We start from the raw sequence: 24,877 nt of genomic DNA, 5'->3' as shown, positions 1-24,877 counted from the left end.
TCTTTTTCAATTTTTGAACCATAATAGAAAGAAATACCAAAGTTCACACGTGCTTACTGGTGATAGTAACGCACATATCTGCCCAATTACCGACCAGATAATCCCTTTGGGGGACGGTCCACAAGGAGTCAGACAAAATTCTTAAATAGCAGCATAGGTCAAGTTTGGTATCAAATTAAAGGTCTTACTTAGCAAAGTACAATGCCGCAAACCGGACTTCAAAAGGTGGATTCATTCAGTAGTTATAGCTATTTGAATTTTAAAAACAATTGAACAATGTAAATTATTAAGTATTACAAGTAAAAATCCAATTTTTAAGTACTTGTGATCAAAGTAAGTGTTCAAAATGTTCCCCTCCCATCATCTGACAATGTAGTAATCGAAGCCAGGAATCAATAATTATTACCAATAACACAACTACTGTTAGAATTTGAAAGTGGCAGATTGAGTCATACACAGCATCCACAGAAACTTAACGTTTGGGCAGGTATTATAGGAAATCAAATTATGGGCCCATTATTTATCAATGGTAATTTAAATGGTGACTCGTATCTAGCAATGCTCCAAAATGAGATAATTCCTGCACTACAAGATGCTCTTGTTCGACAATTTCAAAGAATTTATTTCCAACAAGATGGCGCGCCACCACACTTTGCTCTCCTTGTTAGAGAATACTTGGATACAATATTCCTTTACAGATGGATTGGAAGACGTGGTGCAGTAGAGTGGCCTGCTCGTTCCCCTGATTTATCTCCACTGGATTTTTTTCTTTGGGGATACCTCAAAGATAAAGTTTATCGTATTAAGCCTCGAGATTTGGCGCACCTAAGAAATCTCATAGTCCAAGAAGCTCAAGATATTCCTCGTGACTACCTTCAAAATGCAGCGGATGGCTTTTACAACCGCCTAGGACATTGCCAGACGATGGTAGGGGAACATTTTGAACACTTACTTTGATCACAGGTACTTAAAAATTGGTGTTGTAATACTTAATAATTTACATTGTTCAATTGTTTTAAAATTCAAATAGCTATAACTACTGAATGAATCCACCTTTTGAAATCCGGTTTGCGGCATTGTACTCTGCTAAGTGAGACCTTTAATTTGATACCAAACTTGACCTATGCTGCTATTTAAGAATTTTGTCTGACTCCTTGTGGACCGTCCCCCAAAGGGATTATCTGGTCGGTAATTGGGCAGATATGTGCGTTACTATCACCAGTAAGCACGTGTGAACTTTGGTATTTCTTTCTATTATGGTTCAAAAATTAAAAAAGAGGTTCCAGACTTAATTGACACCCTGTATATATATATATATATATATATATATATATATATATATACATATTGTTTTTTATTATGTATGTAAATGGTCTCTGAACATTCTGCATGAGAATTTAATTGAAATTTATATATGCAATGATTTGAACAATAAATGCTGGTATACAATTGGTAAGAAAACAGAAAAAAGTAACATTCATACAGAAAACAGGAGTTACAAGGAAAGTTGGAAAGTGATTACTTGATTGTTAACAATAATGGAAAACTTCAGTGTTTGGTGTGCATACAAGGTGTTTCAGTGCCTAAGGAATATAATGCGAGGAGACATTACTCAACAGTGCATAAAAATATGTATGCTATATATATGATAGCCGGAGTACTTTTAGTTGCAGATCTGAAGAAGAAGCTGAAACAACAAACTGGTATGTTTAGTAAAATATTGCATTTCCAAACTCATTCTTTGTTTGCATCTCATGCTGTATCTCTTGAGCTGGCCAGGGCAAAGAAACCTTTTACTTATGGCAGTTTAATTTTTAAATGTGCTCTTGAAACAGCAAAAGCTATTTGAGGATTCCAAGATAGCTAAGAAATTTTAATCAGTTTCACATTCAAATCATTTCACATCAAACCATACAAAGAAGAATTGTTGAAATGTGTGGGCAAGTAGAAGCATCTTTGTTTGACCAGATAAAAAATGCTGATATTTTTCACTTTTTTGGATGAAAGTGCTGATCAAACAGTTGTCAGTCAGCCCTTAATATTTGTACGTACTACATTTGAAGTACTTTCTAGTAAGTAGGAACTATTTGATTTGTTTTCTCTTCATGGAACAACAAAAGGAAAAGACATTTATGAGGCTTTAAAGAAAGCAATTGACAGAATGGGAGGATTTGGTAAATGTTCCATGAGATTACAGATGAGGCACCAGCAATGGCATGTAAAACGTCTGGATTAATAGAATTGCTTAGGGAGAATGAACAATCTGAGAATTGTCTGACAATCCACTGTATTGTTCACCAGGAAGCTTTATGTGGAAAATCCATCAAGCAGTATAAAGTTGTTGAACTTGTGATTAAAACTTTAAATTTGATCACAGAGGAAAACCAAGCTATTTTACACAGCCAACTGAAGCAGTTTTTACAAGAAACAGAGGCTGAGTAAGGAAACTTGCTATTATACAACATGGTGGTTGAGTGCAAGAAAGTGCGTGGAATGATTCTTTACTATGTTAAAAGACATCCCTGTATTCCTTAATAAATATGTGCCATCTAACAGTACTAAAAATGAAAAGAAGTTTGAAGATCCAGAATTTTTGGTTCAATTAGCTTTTCTAACAGACTTGACAAATCATCTTAACATTCCTCAAGGAAAATATCAAACAATATCAGATTTGCTAAGCATCATCCATGGGTTTCACAATAAACTAAAAATGTTCAGACAAAAACATTGGATTACAAGAACTTGACACACTTTCCTAGCTGTCTTCAGTTAGCTGAAGAGAATTCACATATAACGATTTTCCAGCTGCAATTCTCAAATCCAAGAAATAGTTAATGAGTTCAATACAAGATTCGACAAAATTTAAAATCTCAAAAGTAGACTACTGCTTTATAATAATCCTTTTAGAGCTACAATTGAAGATTATTCACCTGAACTACACCTTGAATTATGTGATATGCCAGCTGACATATTTCTAGTGGAAAGGCAAGATAGTTTTTAAATTACTTCCTAAAAAGAAATTTCTAAATTTGAGAGATTTTGAACTAAAAACGTTATAAATATTTGGAAATAGCTATTTATGTGAAAGTGTATTCTCATCCATGAAGAAAAAACCAAAATAGAAGCAAGCTTTCTGATGCATCTCTACTTTATCTTATGAGGTAGAGAACAACTAACATAACTATAGGTGGATATTCGTTCTTTGGTAGATGCAGTTGATTAGGCACGAGTTCACACAGATATAATATCTCGTAATATATATTTTGATTCTCGTTGATATATAAAAATTTATTGCAAAAATATTTTATCTGAATATTTGTCTTAGTTATGTAAAACGAACACTTCGATCAATAAAAATAATATTATACTAATTTTTGTCCTACTTATGACTTTACATAATTCCTTATTACTGTTTTAAATTTAAAGTACTAATATATGGCCCGTAATAAAGTTCAAGGATTCATTTTTAACCCTCGAGCCTTTGTAAGTTGGACATCCCTGTAAGATAGCCTACATTATTTTTTAATAACAGCTATCTATGGTCATTATTTATGTCACTCTTCAGTTTAGCTGTTGTTCTAAATGCTATTATAGAATTTTTATTAACTAATTTTGCATAGTAAGTATATCTCAAGCACTTATACAATTTTTCTTACTCTCTTAATCTAAAAGGTCTCATTTTTCAACACAAAGAGATAAATATTACAAAGTAAATTTAACTAATAAACCGTATTTTCATGGTTTAATTAGTACTTGGAGGATTAAACAAAAAAAACATATCACCAAATTTTAACTCTCCTGTATAAGTAATTAGAGAAAATTCCTTAAAATAAGTGTAGAAAAATGTCACTATTTTCTGTCTTATTTTCTCTTTTGATACAATAAATAAGACTGATCAAACATTCATGTCGGAGACTAAGAATCAAAAGTCTAAGCTAAAAGAAATATGTATAAAAATGTTTTTATAATCTGCTGTAGTGTATAGATAAAACATCATCTCAATTAAATATGTCTATTTTTCTTGGCATTTAAAACCAATAAAAACATGCTCTACTTTATAATTGTATGACCTATGTGACCTTCCGTGACTCTGTAGCTCTTTGCTTATATCATAGTAGGTAGGTCTAAAGAGCTACCTCGGACACTTTAATGGCTTGCTCCTAATGTGATCCCTTTTCACATGCATTTTTAAAAGATTCTGGTGATTCTGGAACATTTTGTTGCATATGTTACAGATGTTAGTTTTAGAATGTTGAATTGAGGCATGATTTTTTTTTAGTTCACTTTTGAGAATTATCATGTCACATCCACATTGCACCATCGACCCTTTCACAATTTTCTTGGCAGACAAGGATTGTGCCTTACTTTGCTTTTTCTACATACTTTTGGAGATACGTCTCCACCTTCTCCAATAAATCCCTCACTCTTTACATTAATTGTACAGAACTGGAGAACCCTGCAGTACCTTTTTCATTTAAAATTAAGTCGTTTTTAAACTGATTTCAATACACTGTCAAAAGAAATATTGCTGATTTATTTTTTATTACAAGGCCCGGCAATCTTTTTAATATTCTCTTGTGGATTAATATTGAGCCTAGATAACATAACAACTGGATACTTTGTCAACAAAGGATCATCTTTAAACTTTTCTATTAATTTCATAAAAAGTCTCTCACTGTGTCTCTTACCGGATTTTTTAATTAACTCTATATTATTTTTCAGTGGTTTATATGAAATTCTTCTTTTTTCCCTTAAAGAATACATCTCTCTCTTGTTAGAACCTTTGATAGGTAGCTTATTTTCTTCCACAGGCTTCTTTTCAGTTATATTTGGAGACTCTTTTTTTAATCTCACTGTTTCTTGTTTTTTCGGTGCTTGTGAATATATTAAATCCTGATATTTTTGTTTGCGTCCTTGTAAGTTAGGCCGATTTCTTTTCAATAGAAACCTTCTCAATGGTAATTGATTTTTGGTTTCATTATCAAATATGCAATTTTGTGACTTTGTGAATTCATTTGGCCTCTTCAAAGTATTCTTCAAAGGATTTGAACTTGGAATACAGGCATTCTCTTCCTGAAATCGCTCTGGTATTTTGTTGGTTTTTCCATTACTTATTTGTTTTGAAACAACCTTCTTCAATACTTTACTACTCTGGCATATATTTTTCCCTGATTTTTCAGCATCAAAATATTGATCTTCCTTTTTCCTAGGAAACTGCCCAATAAATTCTATATCCAAATCTTTACTTGAACAATCTTTGGATAAACCTGAAGAGTTATGGTTTGTATGTGTTGCTAAATGTATCTGCAAATTCACCAGAGTTAAGTAAGAAAGCTGACAAGTGGCACATTTATACAATTTAACTTTTTTTCTAACAGATGGAGATAATTTAGTTTCCTTCATTTCTAACTTACCTGATTTATTTAATTTTTCATAAGGATTTAGAACAACAATAGAAGAACTCTGGATGTCATTAAGCATCTGGAACTTTTGTGCAGCATTCACTAGTTGTGATGATAGCTTATTAGAGGACTTAATTTGCCTTCTTTTATCCATCAACTTTTTAAAATTATTATTCCCAATTAACCTAAAGACCTTCTTTCCTTTCAGGCTCAATTCTACACCTTTTTTGTGGTCTTTTGTCAAAACCCTTATTCCATCCATTGACACTGGCTTCCATAAAGGCTTATTAACCTTTGCTTGTTCCTTTTTACAGCTGTCTAATTCCTCAAAATGTCCTTTTGGCCTGATAAACAATCTATTCTTCTTATTTATAAACTCTTGACTTTTAACCAGACGAGTGCGTAAGAAAGAGTTAGTTTTCAAACCAACTGAGATGTTACTTTTGTCAGGACTTTCATTTACACCTCCATTATCTAGTCCTGATGAATCAGATGGCAGAAATTTATACGAAACAAATTTGTTTTCAGTTTTCTGAAACTCGAATTTTGGCAGTGTAGATTTTGTCACTGACTCATGGCAACTCTTATCATTTATCTTTGTACCATTGCTCAATCCCAATAATTTTGCCAAACTTGAATTCTTCCTCATTGGTTTATTCCTGACATTAATTTCACTTGATGACGTATAGTCATCAAAACCTGAGATATTGACTTTTGAAGACATAACCTTCAACTTGGGAGGGATTGAGGCACTGACCATGTGAAGCTTAGGTGATGAAAAGACTTTCACTGCTTCTTTCACTCCGAGAGCTTCTGGCGAGACCACTCTCAATTTTGGAACTGAAGTTGACAGAGGCTGAAGCTGGGGCAGTGAAGTGACTGCATCGAATTTGGGTGGAGGACATACAAGGTTTGTCCAGTGCATTTGCAGCGGTCCTTTCTCCCCTGGCCCAGTTACCATAGGCTCTCCCTTCACAATCCGGTTCAGTGGAGCCACAAACTTTGTGTCTTGTGGGACAAATAACATCTTCCGACTGTGTTGAAACAATGGTACATCTCCTGAGACTTTCATCTGTAACAATAAACATTTACGTAAAAGAATAATTACACATTACTAGATTAGAGATAGATGGCATTGTAAATTGTGGTTTTACTCACAAATACGCTTATTTAGAAATAAAGTCCAAATAAAAATATTTTACAGTAGACATTTTTCAACCTTAATATATCTAAAATGGATATTTCAAACAAAATATATGTTCTGGATATCACAGTACTATATTATCATCTGTTAAATGCTTAATATTTCAATTCAAGACACCAAATAATATTACTTGATTATTAATAACAAATATATAATAAAATAGGCCTTGTTAAGATTATTGATTTAAAAAATGGAAAATCTTTAAGAATTTAGAAAGAAAAGTTGCATATTTGTAAATTTATTGCAAACTGCCAAGCTTTACAAATTCCTCTCAAGCATACACACTTTTAAAAATTAAAGCACATAAATATAACAAAAATCTCTTCAAAGCTACAAAAATGGACATAATTTAGAAATGTTTATGTTAGTATTTGAAATGAATACTCACAAAGAGATCATTATGGAACTTTCTAGTAACAGGATAAGCAAAAGTTGTTTTCAAAATAGTATGTATTATTTAAGAAACGTTGAGAATCAAAACTAATTTTTGGCCCCTCTGACAAAAGGTGGTGATGAAGGTCATATGAGCTCGAGTGTAACAATTGCAGTGAAATGAAGATGGCAAACAACACCAAACCATGCAGGAGAGGGTGCTACAGTGAAAGGTCTATAGAAAAATTACCATTCCAAATGATTATATCAGCAATTACTTCTTAACAGTTTCTTCTGCACCTTCAACTATGTCGTTTTGCTGCTGTTTTGCTGTTTTTTTTACAGAGACAGGTTTGTAGAACTTATGTATACTTTTGTTTGATTTGTTTTGCTTATGTTTGATATATTTTTAATTTTTTATATATTGTCCGTCCACAAAGTAATTTTTGCATACCCAAGAGAGTTTACTTCTGGGGTGCAAGGGTAATTCGATAGATATGGTCTACTGCGGGAGATGACTGTTGGAGTTGGTGGGGTTCATTCCTTAAGAGTCAAAGGGTCTTGCTAGCCTAAACATAAGAGTGTGCCACCCCCTGCCTGCTTTGATTGGTTAAGAGCTGGCTTCCCCCTTCTTCTGAAGGGACATGACGTGAGATTACTGCCTTAAATTCTTCCTCATGGATCTCGACAGGAGGCGGCCCCGGCGGCCCCTATCCCCAACGTTACCCATCCAGAATATCCTGTCACTCCAGAAGTAGAACAAAGGTCATTAAGGGGACTTGGTGCAATTTCTAAGTTTTCTGTCCTAAGAGAACAAAAAAAGGTTTGACTGTCTGTTTTGACATATCATCATCACATAAACAAAGTCAATGATCTATTTGTGCGATGTATATTGTCATGGTACAATACACTTAAAATAAAACCATAAAATATTCTAGGACGGGTGACATGCAAACACAAGACAGTTGCCTGCACTGTGTGACTACAACAAACTCACCAAGGTGCAAAAACAAGTGAGAGATCTGGATTCGAGTCCCAGGAGGGCAAGTACTTTTTGTAATTCAATTTTTATTGAAAATTTAAATTAAGCTATTGCCATTTGCACAAATTTAATTAATGTAAATAAAAGACATTTGACAGATATTTGGTCTTCCGATCATGTGTTAGTTTGGTTATATAAAGCATATGTGATAGATACTGCCAAATACAAAATAATTGAAAACGTAAAAAGTAAGGGCTCTGTGGTGTAGTGGTAGCACTCACCCAGCAAGTGAGAGATCCGGGTTCGATTCCTGGGGGAGCAAGTACATTTTGTGATTTAACCCTACATCGGGCGCTAAACGGAGTTTTCCTCTGTGTATTTTTTATTATTAAAAATAGTACTACTTTTCTGATGTTGGCAGTCGTTTCCCGCAGTGTACTTCACGAGCATCTTTTGGGGAAGCGAAACAATAGCCTCCCGCTTATCTTTGTCAAAATCTGTCAGTATGAGGTCTACTTCCGTGCGAGACTGGACGATTCCTCCGTGAGCGCCCGATGTTGTGTTTGTAGTGCTTGGACGAAATCTCTGTGAGCGCCTTATAGTGTTTAGTTTTTATGGAGTAATAATCCATGTGCGCCTAAATGTGTGACCTGTGATGGTTTCTTTTTAAGTTTTACAATATATTTTATTTGAATTTTGTGAAATGGGGAATGAAGACGAGACTTGTCAGTACAGTACCCGTGTGCTAGGGAACATTTCAGTACTGTTTATGGAGTGAACATTGTCGTTATAAGAACCAGAAGGAAAATGTTTTGAAACTTTGTGTAGTGTTTAAAAATATTTTTAGTAAAGAATACATTTTGATTTTAGAGTAATAATTGACATTACAATTGTATAATATCTCAAGAATTGAAGTAAGTTGTTTTTGTAAGAAGTTAAAAACTAAGTTAATTTCCTTATATTATTACAGTAGGTTAAACATTTTTACAATTAATTGCATTATTCCTTAAAATAAATCATGTTGTTATTATACAATAACATTTTTTTGAATTTTGAATTTCTTATTTGGAAAATTCATTACATAAGAGAGTAATTTTTATTTAATTTCTAAAAATGAATATATTACATTGTAATTAAATCAGTATGAATATTTAAACAAATAAAAACAGTTTTAAACGACTATGATATCCATTATTCGCTAACCTGGAGGAAACCTCCGTGAGCGCCTGATGGTGTTTCTAATTTTAAGCGCCTGATGGAGGGTTAATGTTTATTGAAAAATTAAATAAGGCTATTGCCATTCATAAAAATTTGATTAATGTATATGTATATATTGTATACAGAGTGTTTCAGACCAACTGTGCAGTATCTATAGCAGCTAAAAAGACGGTGCTGCATAACTTGTTTTGACAGATACTCCCATTTAAGACCCCAAAGAGTTCAGTAAAATTATTAGTTTTAACCTGGAAAAATTACCCAAAAGGTGGAGGTAGAGTTTGTTTTTTGGAAAATTTTCAAATGATTTGTTGCACCGATCAAAGAATATATACATACTCGGTCTGTAAAGCCTACTTTAGTCAAAAAGTATCTACTAAAGGCCTTTGTAATCATCTACCAGTCTGTTATTACATGGTCTAAAAGCGTTTGCATCGTTGCCCTGATCAAGAAAATATAAAATTATGTACATCCGTGGATCTGGAAAGTCTTGTAACATATCAATATTGGTTAAATTAAAATTCAAAAGGTTCGCACCGAGAACGGTAAGCAAAATTGAAGTATAACCTGTGAGCAGTTATTGATGTATTGTACATTTAAGTTACTGATTAAATGTCAACAAGAATGTTTGCCATTCAAATTGAACATATCGGTTTGGGTTGTAGGCTGAGGATTACCTTAATCTCCAGTTTGTAACTCCCGTTTTCTTAGCGACCAAGTTGTTCTAAAGATCTCGGCCTGATTTCTTTCTTTTGAATAACAAAACAGTAAGAGAAGGATGTATTTAAGTTCTTTTACCTGTGATTCTCAAAATTAACTTATGAAATCTTAAACAGCGATAATTAATTTTATTTGTTTACACAGTTAAAATTAACACAGAATCCACATATGATCAACTACAGTCTACTTTAGTCAAAAAGCATATACATCCAGCCATTGTAATCTACTTCTACTCTAAAGTATTTCTGGTGCTGTAGTAGTGTTTTTATTGTTGCTCCAAATAAGAACGTGTGTACATGTGTTGGTCTGAAAAGTTTTTTTTGATCAAAATGGGACTATTTCTGGCCATTGAAATCTATTTCTGGTCTAAGGTAATTCCGGTCCTGGTACTCGGTTGAGAGCGTTATACACATTGTGTAATATGGTGAAATTTGGTACGTCATGTGTCAAATTTAAGCTTTCTATGATTGCAACCCTATTTAAATCTTACAGTTCCTGAACACTAAATGCTCTCACACTAAGGATGCTAATCTTCACTCAACGGTTCATAACAAAGATGAACCACTAGGCCTAAACCAATCTCTCCTCGAAAGATCCATATAACTGTTGTTTCATGCCTGGGAACACAAATTGCCTGTCAATGCAACTGTAAGGCCTCTTGTGCCACATGTTAAAAAAGACATCGCACTCTACTTTACTTTACACCTGGTGACCCTCAAGGTCAAAGGTCTGCCTCTCAGACATCTAGACCTACCACTGCACAGCTCAACCCCGTGGCACTTCTCAAAAGTAAAAATCCTCTTATTTGCCCCAAAAGTGGCCACCATACCACTGTGATCCCTACCTTGCCATCAAAACTTTGAGGCAATTAGATGAAGGTGCACGCTTCCCTCATGCAGCCAAAATTCTCACCCTTTAAAGTTATTTGGATGGTGTCATCATTGGGGCTAACATTGTCGAAGAACCATTAGAGTATCAAGACAAACTCAACAAACTCCTGAATCTAGGAGGCTTCAAAGTTAGAAAATAGGTTTCCAACTTCCCCAAACTTTTACAGGGGCTGCCTAAAGATCATTGTGAGACTCCCGTACAGCAACAGATGACCCCCACTTCTCTACACTAGGCCTACATTGGTCTTCTTAAAGTGGCTTGTTCACTTACAACATAAGACTTCTCCCTTGAGACTCCTACTAAGCGTAAAGTGCTTAACATTATAGCGAAGATTTATGATCTTTGTGGCTTTCTCTCTCCCAGCACAATGACCCCTAGATGTTTTATGCAGTTGCTCTGGACCTTTTTTAGTGATTGGGAAGAACCCCTTCCTACTGAACTTGCCCAAAAGTAGAACTCCTTTGTGTCAGAACTTAAAAGTGCAATTGACATCTCACTATCCCCTGTCCTCTGCAGTTAAATGACCCTAAACATAAACTATGAACTACATGGGTTTGCTGATGCGTCCGAAAGTGGTTCGCGGGGTAGTATACTTGCGGTGCACAAACAATGAAGATAAAGTGTACAAAAGCCAAATTATATATAAAAAAAACTCATGTTGCCCCTCTTAAGCATGTTACGCAGCCAAGACTGGACTGTGTGCTGCTCATCTCTTAGCCCAGCTGGTTAACTACTGTGCTGAACAATTAGGTAAACATTTTACCATTGACTCTAATGTCCCTGTGATGTGACTCTACTGTAACCTTTTCTTGGTTGCAAACTCCCCCCGTACCAACTCAAGACTTATATGGCAAACCATGCAACGCAAACACAGGGACTCATCCCAGCGCAATGTTACTCTTGGTGTCTCAGTGCTACTGCAGCAGGATACCACTCCTCTCTCTTGGCCTCTAGCCTGAGTCATCAAGGTCATCCCTGGTAATGAATCTGGTGTATGTGATGACTGAGGTGGAACCCTTGCCTGGCAATTTAATATCTTTCCAATGGTTAATCTGCCCTCAGGGGCGGTCTTACTTTCGAGGCCGGTACGGGTAGTGGCGACCCCGAGGTACCCTAGCTAATGCTCCAGATCCCTTCTCTTCTTGTTCTGGAGGCCTATGGCTGGCACACTTTTCTATGTGTCAGCCTATCTCTCTTCTTCACTCTCTTCTATCTGAGGTAAAGTTCCTCAACTCTTCAATTTAGTTTCCCTTTCATTTCTCCCACTAGGGGCCAAGCCACGGTGGAACAGCGTAGGCCAGGGCTGAATGGCTGGTGGCAAACCAGTCTTACTATGCGGACTCTAGACAACCGGCGACCCTCCAGTTTAAAAGCAGCTTACCCAGGCATGCGGGGCTCTGCCTGGGTCGACCTTCCATTCCCTAGCTTCTCGTGGGAACAACATGAAAAGAAACAGAAACAAAAAAACCAAAACCAACCCAACCCTTGAAACAGTTCCTGAAGCTGTTTCTAAACCTACCTCTTCCTGCTGAGGTAGCTCCTGAAGCTACCTCGCACATACCACCACCTGGCAACACAACTCAAGAGGTTGTTATGCCAACATTCCTACCTTCTCCTCAACAAAGTGCCTTAGGAACACAGGAGGTTCCAGTGCACACTGAAGCTCCCATACATGGCAAGGCTTTATCTGAGGAAGGCAGTACAAGCGCTGAGGAAGCAAAATCCCTTCAAGATATAGAAGATCAGCTCCCTCAACAGCCCAAGCACTCCCATGTCTACAGGTACGCTGGATGATGCCACAGAGCAAACTCGGCAACCTCAGAATGAAGAGGCCCAATCTCACCACTGCTCAAAGAAGAGAAGCACTAAAGGCTAAACTTCTCGAAAAAGGGTGAAGCTTCCAAGTGGAGGAGGGGGAAAAAGAAGAAAGAAAAAGAACCCAGAACGGCAGGAGGTCTCAACTCCGGGCCCAACTGCAGGTACCAAGGCGGGGGAGGGGTCGGCCAAACGCCCCAGAGGCACCTTGGTCACCCCGCCCTCCGCTGAGGGACCCGCAAAGAAGGCTAGGAGGGAAACCCAAAAGCCCGAAGGCCCACGATCCCGAGGCCTCTGGTAGCACACCCCAAGGCTACCTACTGAGAGGTCGCTGCGATCAAAATGGCCATAGCCCTCGAAGGCTACCCGGAAGCGAAGCTTAGTGCAGAGCAAGGAGAAGCCATCGAGGAGCAATTATGGAAGAAATCCAACCCCTGGAGGATGGTTTCCGTTCCATCGTTTGCGGGCACCTACCTAGAGAAAGGTGTTTTTAATTGCTTCCCTGCATCAACGAGCACACCAAACGTTGGCTGGAAGAAGTTATTCAAAGAATAAAACCTCTGGGAGATGACATCTCTCTGAGAGTGGGGTCTGCGTAAGGACATCTTGAGGTCCACTTAGGGTGTTTTTCAGAGCTCACCCGAAGCTTCTGAAGAAGACACCTGAAAAGGTACTTGAAATGTTCAATAAGCAGAACCCCAACCTAAATGTAAACGAGTGGAAAATCCTTCCATCCAAGCCAGATCCGAAAGGTTACGGATTCGTCTGCTTCCGGGAACGAGGTCTGCTACAAGGCTGTGAAGGCTTCCAACTGTAGAGCCAACTTAGGACTCTGGCAGGTCTCAATTGTCTCCTCGACAGTCAAGGACAATGCCACGAGTTCTACAAATCAACCTCCAGCACAGTAGGGCTGCCTTCGGCAGCCTTCTGGCCAGTTTCTTCCTCCAGGAGGGACTTGATCTGGCATTGATTATCAAGAACCATGGCTTCACTAAGGGAGAGTTGGCGGGCCTAAATGAAACCAAAGGTAAGTTAATTTACTGTACCTCTCTAAGGAATGTCAGAACCTGCATCCTGTTGAAGAGAGGCTTGGATTTTCTAACCCTCAACGAATTCTGCTCCAGAGATCTCACTGTGGGCACACTAACCTGGAAGAATGGAGGCATAGTGCAGAGCACAATTGTAGGCTCCGTATACTTGCCATATGATGCCAGGGAACTCCCTCCATCAAGAGACCTAGAGCTCCTGGTGAAAGAAGCACAAGCCAGACGTCAACAACTTCTTCTAGGTTGTGACGCCAACGCCCATCACTCTGCTGGATGGGGCAGCACCAACACTAACCCCAGAGGTGAGGGCACTTTTACAATTTCTTCTAAGTAGGGACCTATTTATATGTAATAAGGTAACCGCCCCTAATACGTTCGCAACACGAATTAGACAAGAAGTTATTGACATTACAATCTGCACACAAGGTATACTTGGAATGGTTGATAAGTGGCACGTAAGCGAAGAGGCCTCATTATCGGATCACAGGTATATCCGCTTTAACTTGCAAGATGAGGCTGCAGAGGTCCTCTATCGCAATCCCAGGAGGAGGACTGACTGGTTGGGATATAAGCCTGACCTTCAGTTCACAGTTTGGGATCGGTAGGCGGAAGGGTGCGATGCTTCACAGACATAGATCAGATAGCTTCTGACCTGCAGAATGCTATAATCAATAGCTTCCATGACAATTGCCCATTGCGACGGGGAAGAGTCAAACCAATACTAAGTGGTGGACTGCGGACCTCGCTCGCAAAAGGGCTAATGTCAGGAAGCTGTACAATCAATGCAAAAGGAGCCGTATCTGGGAGACCTATCATAGAGCTCTAACAGAATACAGCCTAGCAATTAAAAAAAGCAAAACAAAGTTCCTGGAGGCAGTTTACACAGAAGGTAAATGAGTTAAGCGCGGCAGCTAGACTGCAACGATTTACTAGCCTCAAGTCCAACCGGTCACTTGGGATCTTTAAGGTCCCAGGGAGGTCAACACACTTCCGGGTCTAGTGATAGCCTCAAACTTCTCCTTGAGACTCACTTCCCTGATTGTATCTTTGAGAATGACGACACTGGAACGTCTGGTAACCATGAGGCAGCTCACGGCCAAGAGCTTATCGTGGTAGCTGGGCCATTGCCAGAAGGATTGTCACTCTCTCTAAAGCCAAATGGGCAATTTCTAAATTTGCCCCTTTCAAATCTGCAGGAGGGGATGGAATCTTTCCGGCCCTGCTTCAACAAGGGCCGGAGAATCTCCTTACCCTTCTATGTGAACTATTCAGGGCGAGCCTAGCTTATGGGTTACATACCACAAGTCTTGGCGTCTCAACAGGGTGGTCTTCATCCCTAAAAAAGGGAGAGCGAACTACTCTGTCCCTAAATCTTTTTCGTCCCATCAGTTTATCTTCGTTTCTACTGAAAACATTAGAAAGACTGGTGGAGAGGCACCTGAGAAAGGGAGTTCTCTCAGACACTCCCCCTTCATCGCAACCAACATGCATACCAAGCAAGGCCAAATCCTGTGAATCAGCACTGCATGCACCAACTAGTCAGTAGGATTGAGGATAGCCTGTCCGCCAAGGAATTGGCATTGTGCACCTTCATAGACATTGAAGGAGCTTTTGACAATGCCAAATTCACTGCAATGGTAAGTGGAGCACAGCGACGTGCCTCGAGCCAGCCCTGTGCCGGTGGCTTAGGGCCATGCTGTGCTCCAGACGGATCAGGGCCGATCTCAATGAAGAATCGCTTGTGATCGCACCCACAAGGGGATGTCCTCAAGGAGGCATCCTGTCACCTCTAACTCTGTGGAATATAGTTGTAGATGGTCTACTTGAGGACCTTACTAACAATGGAATCTATGTCCCAAGGATATGCAGACGACTTAGTCCTTATGGTACAGGAAAATATACAAATGTTGTTGTTGATATCATGAATACCAACCTTCAACATGTACACAACTGGTGTCAGGGAGAGGGACTGAAAGAAAATCCCTCTAAGACAGTAGTTGTACCATTCACTAGGAAAAAGAACCTAGAGTCTCTTTCTAGGCTGAAACTCGCATCCACTCAGCTTGAGTGGTCAAAGACAGTCAAATATTTAGGACTGACTCTAGACCATAAGCTTACGTGGAAATGATCATCTTAATAATAACCTGCACAAAGCAAAGTGGGCGCTCATGACGTCCAGGAGACTTGCAGGAATCTCATGGGGCGTAAAACCCCATATAGCACTATGGCTCTACAAAGCAGTTGTAAGGCCTCAAATCACTTATGGTTCATTAGTCTGGTGGACAAAGGTGAATCAGGTAACTGCCAAAGCCAAGCTTGAAAGCTTACAAAGGCTTGGCACAATCTTTGTAACCGGAGCATTCAGGAGCAGTACCTCAGCGACCCTCGAGAGGTGGCTTTAGGACTTCTACCTCTTGATGTCCATATAAAAAGCTGAAGCGCGTAAGTCAGCTTATCGGCTGATGGTTGCTGGCTTGTGGAGGAATGGCGCGTCTAACACGAGCCATGGCGCCATCACTGAAGCTGTAAACCCAAGCGCTATTCTCGAAACATGGTCTCCGACATAATGAGAACGGAGTTCGTATTCAATAAGCCATTCTCTGTTGACTTCTACTCCAGAGATGAGTGGAAATCGCAAGATAACATCCCAACAATAAGAAAGAGCTTTGTCTGGTACACGGATTGGCTCGCTTATTAAGGGTAGAACTGGATATGGAGTGTTTAGTCAATCCCCTAGAATGGGCCCTTTTGCGGCAGTTTTGGGTCGGAACTGCTCCATATTTCAAGTCAAAATCTATGGTATCCTAGCCTGTGCCAACCTAGGCCTCACCAGAGGGTACCAGGGAATGAACATCTGTATAATGTCAGACAGGTCAGGCAGCTCTTAAAGCTCTTGACTCCAACAGCATTGGATCCAGGCTTGTGTGGGAGTGCTTTAACACTCTCTGCAAGCTTGGATCACGCAAAACTGTGTGCGTCTTGGTTGGGTACCAGGCCACACAGGCATAGGTGGCAACGAATGCGCCGACAGGCTTGCCAAAAGCGGAGCAAGCATGCCATACACCGGTCCAGAACCGAGTTGTGGTATAAGCAAGTCAGCCCGCTTACCAAAGTATAAACAAATGGTCCAGGAAGACACACCGCTTGCGGTGGCAGAGTCACCAAGGACAAGCACTCAGCAAAAGACTGCTTGCCGATTTCTAGCTCCGGCTTCACCAGGTGGCTGATGGGGCTGGGCAAGGGATCGGGTTAAGCAAGTGATTGCCTTGATCACTGGACACGGCCACTTCAGGAAAACACCTAAACACTCTAGGTTTACGAAATGAGGACTCGGAGTGTAGACTCTGCAATAAGTCTGAAGAGACTGCAAAACACATAATACTGGACTGTGAGAGACTGGGAGCCAAGGAGAAGGGCTCTTTTCGGTGATAAACAACCAGGCGACGAACCAGATGCTAGTATCGGGGAAAAGCTTCTTAGCCTAATTAAGGGCACAAAGATAGGCTTACCCCTCTAAACATCAAAGGGGCACACATTAAGCTCAGGTTGACGTGTGAGGATCTATGAATCCACCCCCAATATCCCAAAGCAAAAAAAAAAAAAATAATAAAAAAAAAAAAATGGTTAATCTATGATTTATATTTTATAATCTTTGAATCCGTTCAAAAAGACGTCAACTGCATACAAATTAGTCTCACTGATAATCACATGTAAAAAGCAGTCGTCAATAATAAGTGGAAAATAATCTATTGGATTGTTTCCAGGCAATAGAACTTACAATCCTGTTGGTTGGTTAATCAAAATGGTTTCATCTGAGGTAATTCATCTAACTGTTACTCAACACGAGAGGTTTATTTTCTCCCCATTGTGTTGCAGGTTGGGAAGGTGGTGTGTAGACTGGTGGGGATAAGGAAGGCATCACATTGACAATGTCCCTAATGTCAGTATTTACATTTTTGTTCAATAATAAATTTAAACCTTACTACATCCACTTAGTTAGTGAACTTTCTGAGGACAACTTCAATCATCGAGTCCAATTGAAGAGGAGCTATGAAGTGGCCTGTTCGTTCACTTGATCTATCACCATTAGATTACTTTGTGTGGGGGCTACATTAAAGACAATGTGTATCAATCAAAACCCCAATGCATAAACAATCTGACAAACTGAATTGTGCTAGGAATTCAAAGTGTTCTGCAGGAATCCATCTAACTTGCAATTTCAGGATTTTACAACAGGTTAGCACAATGAGCAGTTTTAGCATCTGTTATGAAAACACTAAGCTAATCCCAATGAACTTTGATTTTACAAACATTTCCATTTCCACAAATCCAATGTGTTTCACTTTTATAATAAAATAGGCTTATATACAAAATCTATCTATAAATCACCTATTCAGACAAGTTCAAATGTCACAAATCTGTTTATAACTTATTTTTAACAATTTTAGACAGAAAGATATTTTTTATTTGAATTAGCCACCATTTTGTATTGGTTTGAAGTAGCAGCCTCTAAGTTTCACTGGTAATTTTCTTTCATAAGACCTTTAAAATTATGTGTAACTTGAATCAAGAATCTTTATTGGTCTTTAAATTTAACAGAAAATTATGCAACCAACTTTGTCACTCATTTCTTATTTCACATTTACAGTTACATTTCCGTAATTTGTAGTCCTAAAAATCAAGCATTGATAACACACTGAGAAATGAAGTACTTACCTATTTGTAAGTACAACACTACAGGAAAACAACATGCAAAACATATCAAAAATTGCTCTTGGGAAATGCTATACTAAGTCAAATTAAAAAACAACTTTTGAATTTAAATTATTACAACAGTGATTTGTAAAGAAAATAAACATTAAAACATACTTTGTAATCTTTTAAAAAGTTTATATCATTTAGACAACATTATTAACACATGATATTAGGCAAGTTTTTAAATATCCATACATAATGTATTCACACTTACAAATGCTTTTCTTGGCCACTTAACATTCCTAATGTAATTATGTGTAGCATTTCATGCACAATTTTGATAAACCAAAGATAACTTAATTACATTAAAACATAAAACCAATATTTAATACTTTTATGTTTTTGTGAGGCCTTGCTATCGAAAGGCCTCCCAAAAAATGTATTAAATATTGGTTTTATGTTTTAATGTAATTAAGTTAACAGTAACCAATATAAGCTCCATCTATAACAAACCAAAGATAGAACACGTTATGTAAGTCGTCCAAACCTTGTGTTGTAAAATGATGCAAGACCTATTCCTCAACTTAAGAATGAGAATCAAACTTAGAATTCAGTAAAAAATTGTTGTATCACTGAACAATAGCAAATGACCGAAAAATCCTATTTCCTTCACAATCCTTCAATTGTAAAAAACAACAAACTTCAAACTTATAATTCTGTCTAAAGCCTTTGAAAACAAATTAGAACTGAACACCATTGGTTTATTTTTAACAGTATAAGGTCATAATAAACAAAAAACTAATTTACACCTATGACAGAATTTTCCCACGAGCCTTTAATTAAAAAGGTATTACACAGTGTTTGTAAGAACACTGTGTGTATTTATATATATATATATATATATATATATATATATATATATATATATATATAGGTTCACAGCTCACCACATCCTCCGCAGAAATGGCCAATGGATCGTCACCATCACCGGCATCTCCACTGTAACAGTGAAATGTTCCGTTACCAGTATGCTACTACTGTACTAAAACATAGAGTTTAATACAATTTTTACTATAATTTCATGAACATTATATTTACTATCTAGCTGATAACGACAATTAGCTGGCTATTGAACATGTAACTTTGTATTTGTTATAATATTATATACTTTGTTATGTAAAGTATATAATGTATCAACACAATTAGAGAACCACAAGAAATATTAGATGTAAGCTAATGTTAAAATACAATTTTCTTCTTTATTGTGATCTTCAACTGCTGAAAATATTTGTCATGCCATTAGAGCAAAATCTTTGTTATTTGGGTTGAATTGTATTGTGACACCACATATGTTTATTTGATCATGTATTTATAGAATTATACTATTTCTAGTGCTGTGAATTTATTTGGTGAATTTGTCATTTCACTATGTAATATGTATTTGTTCCATTGTATTTATAGTTCTGAAAAAAATGTATACACTAAGTATCACTAACTTTGTACGGTTCTACACAATACAATAAATATCATTTTTCAGAAACTACATGAAATTTATTTTCTCATTAGAACACAATAGACAAATCTCACTATTTATTTTCTAAAAATTATTACATTTTTATAAATGTAAAATTTTATCTTGTACTGAGACTATGTGCCATCTTGATTTTGGCATGAGTTGGTCAGGCAATTATCTGTATGTTACTTATGTTCTTTGATTAATTGATTTTCTTCACCATCAAATTTTACTTCTCATAGTGCTTTTAATTTTAATTTCTTCAATTTCATTATATTTCAGACAGTACTTAACAATCGATTTCCTTAAAGTTTGTATGATTAAGTTGTATGTGAAATCAATGGGCAGTCATTATTACACTTAAATTTGGCCTTTGTATTCATAGACCAAATGTTCCATTACAATAAATACCATTTTTTGTACAAAAATCACTTTTGAATTGATTGGCTGGCTGAATTTTGCAAAAACCATCTCAATGTTATAGGGTTTACATCTAAGGGTTGATTTATAATTTTCAATCAACTGATAATTTCGAAGTTTACCACATAGTTATACATTTTTTAGGTTTGAATTTTTTTTAACCACTCTTGGTGATATTGAGAGCAAAATTTTTAATGGTATATGATAATTTTAAAATGCTGATTCCATAATTTTATTTATGTTACGGGTGTTATGTTATTTATTAGTATGCAACAGTAGTTTCCTGTTGCATACTAATAATTATTGGATCCACCCTTTAATTAGAATTTGTAGTAATTCTTTTTGGATCTGTGTTTGTCTTCTCAACCACTTTGATGGATAGCCTATTTCAAACAAATAATCTATTTTAATATATTAATATAACTGGTAAAGTCCGAGTTTTGCCTGCATAAATATTCTCCCTAACACAAGCTTTATGTGATAGATTTTTTACATGTGAAGGGTGACAACTGATTGTTACAGATCAGTTTGTTTAATGTCAATTATAATAGCTCCAGGTTGGTGGTGCCATATGAGGTGTCTCAAGTGTGGGGTAGATAATTAATTCTCGTAGTTGCCCAACGTTGGTGTAATCATCTGCAGTAGATCAGTTTGTGGTGTTTTATATTTGTAATACATTGCCTCAAATTGTTACTGTCATCTGTAGTAGTTTGGGTCCAGGTAATTGTTTAACTATCCCATGTTTTTGTGAATATGTGAATGTTCAGATTGAAGGTGTTTATTTCAACTTGCACTACTTTATTTTAACTTTGTGATAAACTTTAAAGTATATTATATTGATTTAATGTCCCAAGTTTTGATTATAATTTTAAAATGCAATGTTGGCTATGCCATGTGACAAAGTATACATTTGAGTTTTATTTCACTTCACTAATAAAAATCAATGTCATTAAATTTGTTAATAGTTTCAATCTACCACAAATTATTGTTTATATAATTTTGAATTAAATTACTGTAATTGAAAATTAATTGTAATAAAGTCTTGTCACTTAAAAATAGTACTCACCAACATTAAGTTGAGTATCTAATTACACTCATTTGAATTTAGATTTTATATTTGAGCATTTGGTCTTGCTTCACCCACCAACTTCAGTTATACTGTAGCATGAATAGCTGATAATACATGTTCGAAATTTAATACTTTTAATTATTACCAGATTTCACACATTTTACTAAAAACATGTGCTTCTTAAGTATAGGATAAACACACATGTATTCATTACTGCTGCTAAGACAAGAAGAAAGGGAGAAGACTGAGATTCTCCACCAAAACTGTTGGGGGGTTACAAAACAGAGCTCACACATCAGAAAATCAATGTTTGTTAATGCCTTGTCTATTGACCTAACATTTTAATAGTCACGTTTTTAAATTTTCAATATTCGGAATTTATTCAGACAGTGTAAGTTAACTTATAAACAGTTCAAGCCTGATTTTGAAAATATGTTAAAATTTAAAAAAATGATCCAACTTTGATAATAGGTAACTTATAAACATATGCACATTGAAAAATCTTAAGGGATTTTTACGGTAAAGATTACTTGAGCGCAGTTTCTATCTTATGGTTTTTTGAATCTGGTTAAACTGTCCCACTAGAATAGTTGTAGGTGTAAGTTCTTGTTTGGACCACGCATGATACGTAACTCCAAACCTTGAACATGTTAAATGTAATGTTGAGGAACTGGGCATTACTGACCATTATGCTCTCAGTGTTAATTTATCTGGAATCATGTATGAAAAATGCAAACATATTTAGTCTTGGTATCTAATAATGAGCTATTAAAGCGGCAACTATTATTATTAGCCGACTGGAGCCCAGTCATCTCCAGCCCTCATGTGATTGATAGTGTTAAAGAATTTTTTCAATATTTATGGTCAATTGTTTCACAGCATCTGTAATTTGAAAAAAATTAACAGTAAAAATAGGATGTGGAGTAAGTGAATGGATTCAATGATCTGGTTTGTTTAATAAACCGTAAGAATTGTGTTTTTAAGAGAATATACAAAAAATCAATAACCTAGTTTTAAGAAATAGATTTAGAGAATTATCTAGAACAGTAACCATACAAATTAGACGAGTAAAAATATGAGGTATTATTCCAATCTCATTGAGGCTTGTAAATGGTGACTCGAAAAAAATATTGGAACGTTGTTTAAAGAGAAAATTGAGCTTAAAAGAAAGAAAAAATAGTATTGATGAAATTGTTGTTGGCGGATGCCGTGATGAAGGTGGGGGGTAATGAGCGCATGGTGGGGAATTATTTTTAATGAGTATTTCACCATCCTAATAGTTTCTAAATTGAGACAGGATGAATTTGGCCAGGACCTATTTCTGGAGGATCATACGCAATATAATGTATTGTTAACGAGTTTTCATTTTATTCAACTCTATGATGTGGTTAACAAGATAAATAGCATGGAAAATAAGTTTAGTTGTGGCCTTGACGGTATAAAATATTGTTATTAATGAAAGAAAATATTAAACATATTTGCACCCGTACTTTATTACATATTTTCAAAATCACTAAGGGAGGGTATTGTTCAGATGAGTTCTTAAAAACTGCAGTTTGTAGTCCCTGTATTTAAGTAGGTGACGCAACGCAGGGGGGGGGGGCGGCTCTTATCGTCCTATCTCTGTTATCAGTTACGTTAGCTAAAATATTAGAATCACTAATCAAAGTGACCAGAACTGTTAAAATTTTTTTGCGACAATGATTTTTTTTCGGAACACCAATTTGGTTTCTTACCAGGTAAAGGTACTGATGCAGCATTGGTTAGGCACGTCAGTGAAATTGTTCAGTCTGAAAATTCTGATAAGTATAAATATCTTTGCAGTTTATTTGGATTTTAAAAAGGCGTTTTGACGTGTTAGGAACATTGATATACTTTTGTGTAATTTAAGAAGTATGGGATAGGGGGAAAGCGCTTTGAAATGGTTAACTTCTTTTTCTAAAGGTAGGAAGCAGTTAGTTTAAAATAAATAATATTAAAGGCGCTTTATCTTTTGTAAAATTGTGTTGGAATTCAGATGTATGATATCAAGGCACAAGGAGGAATATTGGGCCAGTAGTATTCTATTATTTATTAATGATTTATTAAAATTGCAATAAATTCTAAAATATTTGCATACGCCGATGATACGGCCTGGTCTGCTCTGCAGAGCTATATAAAAAACTTCTATTAAAAATGATTGAAGGCCTGGGATTCAAGATGGCATTAACCAAGAATTGGTTAGTTGATAATCAAGCTTTTGATAAATACCACAAAATCTAAATGCATTTTATTCTTTGAACAAAAATAAGCACAGATTATTGAACTGCAGAAGATTATAAGCTTTACTGGCCACCCTCATAGTTGTTGTATTCATGTAACTGTTCATATATCAGTATCGTGGACTCTGTCACCTACTTGGGGATGGTTGTCGACAGAGATCTGAGGTGGAAATCAGCATATTGCTCAGTTGAGTGGTAAGTTGAGATCGATAAATTATTTCTTTAATAATCATATGAGGGGTTATTTAGAAAGTGAACATTTAGTCAGATTATATCACTCGTGGTTCGAAAAGCACTTTAAGATACGGAATTAATTTTTACGGTGGTAACATACACAATTTCTTAAAAAGTATAATTAGCTGCCAGCGAAAATCACTTCGAATAAAGTTACTTTTCCATAAATTTGTATAAGAGACAGATTAAGTTTCATATTTCAAGAGAAAAAATATTTTAACTTTTAACCAAATTTATAACCAAGCTGTTTATCATACACACATAAATATTTCAATCAATTTACTCTGAAAGTTGTCAATAGAGGGACTTAGGGCCTCTCAATTTATTAAAATTCTAGTACCAAATTTTTAACCAAAGAAAGAAGTAGAAACCAATTTTGTTACAAGGGACCTAATGTATTCAACATATTTCGTTGATATTTTGGTAACGAAATTATTTTTGCAAAATAAACCCAAAATTTAAAATGAAAGTCAGAGAATTTTATCCATTGGAACTGCCTTAAAGATAGTTATTCAAAATCTGTATATTTATTTATTTTTAATATTGTTTTTTATTTAAAGAACATTTAATTTGTTGTTTAATATTATTGTTATTGTTGTTGCTTTGTTATTATATAGTATTTATTGTTATTTAATATTATTATTATTGTTGTATTTGTTATTTATTGTTATTTAATATTATTAATGTTGTTGTTGTATTTGTTATTTATTGTTTTTTATTGTTATTTATTGCTATACTATTATTTTATTCCCAACATATATTTTTTTAGTTGCTATGTTGATATTAATTATATTTATTTAACTTTTATGTGAATCTCAGCCTCCACAACCGTTTCAATCAATGTAATATGTGTTGTTTTTTACTATATTTATTTACATGTACATAGCTTTAGTTACTGATATTTATTATGTTTTAAAAAGTAAGTAAAATTTGGAGTACAGTAGTATCAGTGCGTGGTTGGGAGGGGAGTACCACTTTGGGGTTTGTTGAAGTATGGTTTGTTTACATAATTTGTTAAATGCATTAAATGTATATATT

The 24,877-nt window shown here is 36.1% G+C and overlaps 1 protein-coding gene across 3 annotated transcripts in view; it reads right to left on the bottom strand.

The window, feature by feature from the left end:
- Positions 1 to 1,782: 1,782 nt before the first annotated feature.
- The window catches only part of LOC124354060, a 55,803-nt gene continuing 32,708 nt past the window's right edge, over positions 1,783 to 24,877 (bottom strand). For all 3 annotated transcript variants that reach the window (XM_046804236.1, XM_046804234.1, XM_046804233.1), the window contains 2 exons: positions 19,290 to 19,341; positions 1,783 to 6,474 (listed from right to left, as the gene is read on the bottom strand). In XM_046804236.1, coding sequence (XP_046660192.1) covers positions 4,534 to 6,474; positions 19,290 to 19,341 — 1,993 coding nt within the window. In that variant the 3' untranslated portion in view covers positions 1,783 to 4,533. The remainder of the gene's footprint in view (positions 6,475 to 19,289; positions 19,342 to 24,877) is intronic.

This window comes from Homalodisca vitripennis, chromosome 2 (assembly GCF_021130785.1).
Source record: "Homalodisca vitripennis isolate AUS2020 chromosome 2, UT_GWSS_2.1, whole genome shotgun sequence".
Taxonomy (NCBI): Eukaryota; Metazoa; Arthropoda; class Insecta; order Hemiptera; family Cicadellidae; genus Homalodisca; species Homalodisca vitripennis.
This window is presented reverse-complemented; position numbering and strand designations above follow the sequence as displayed.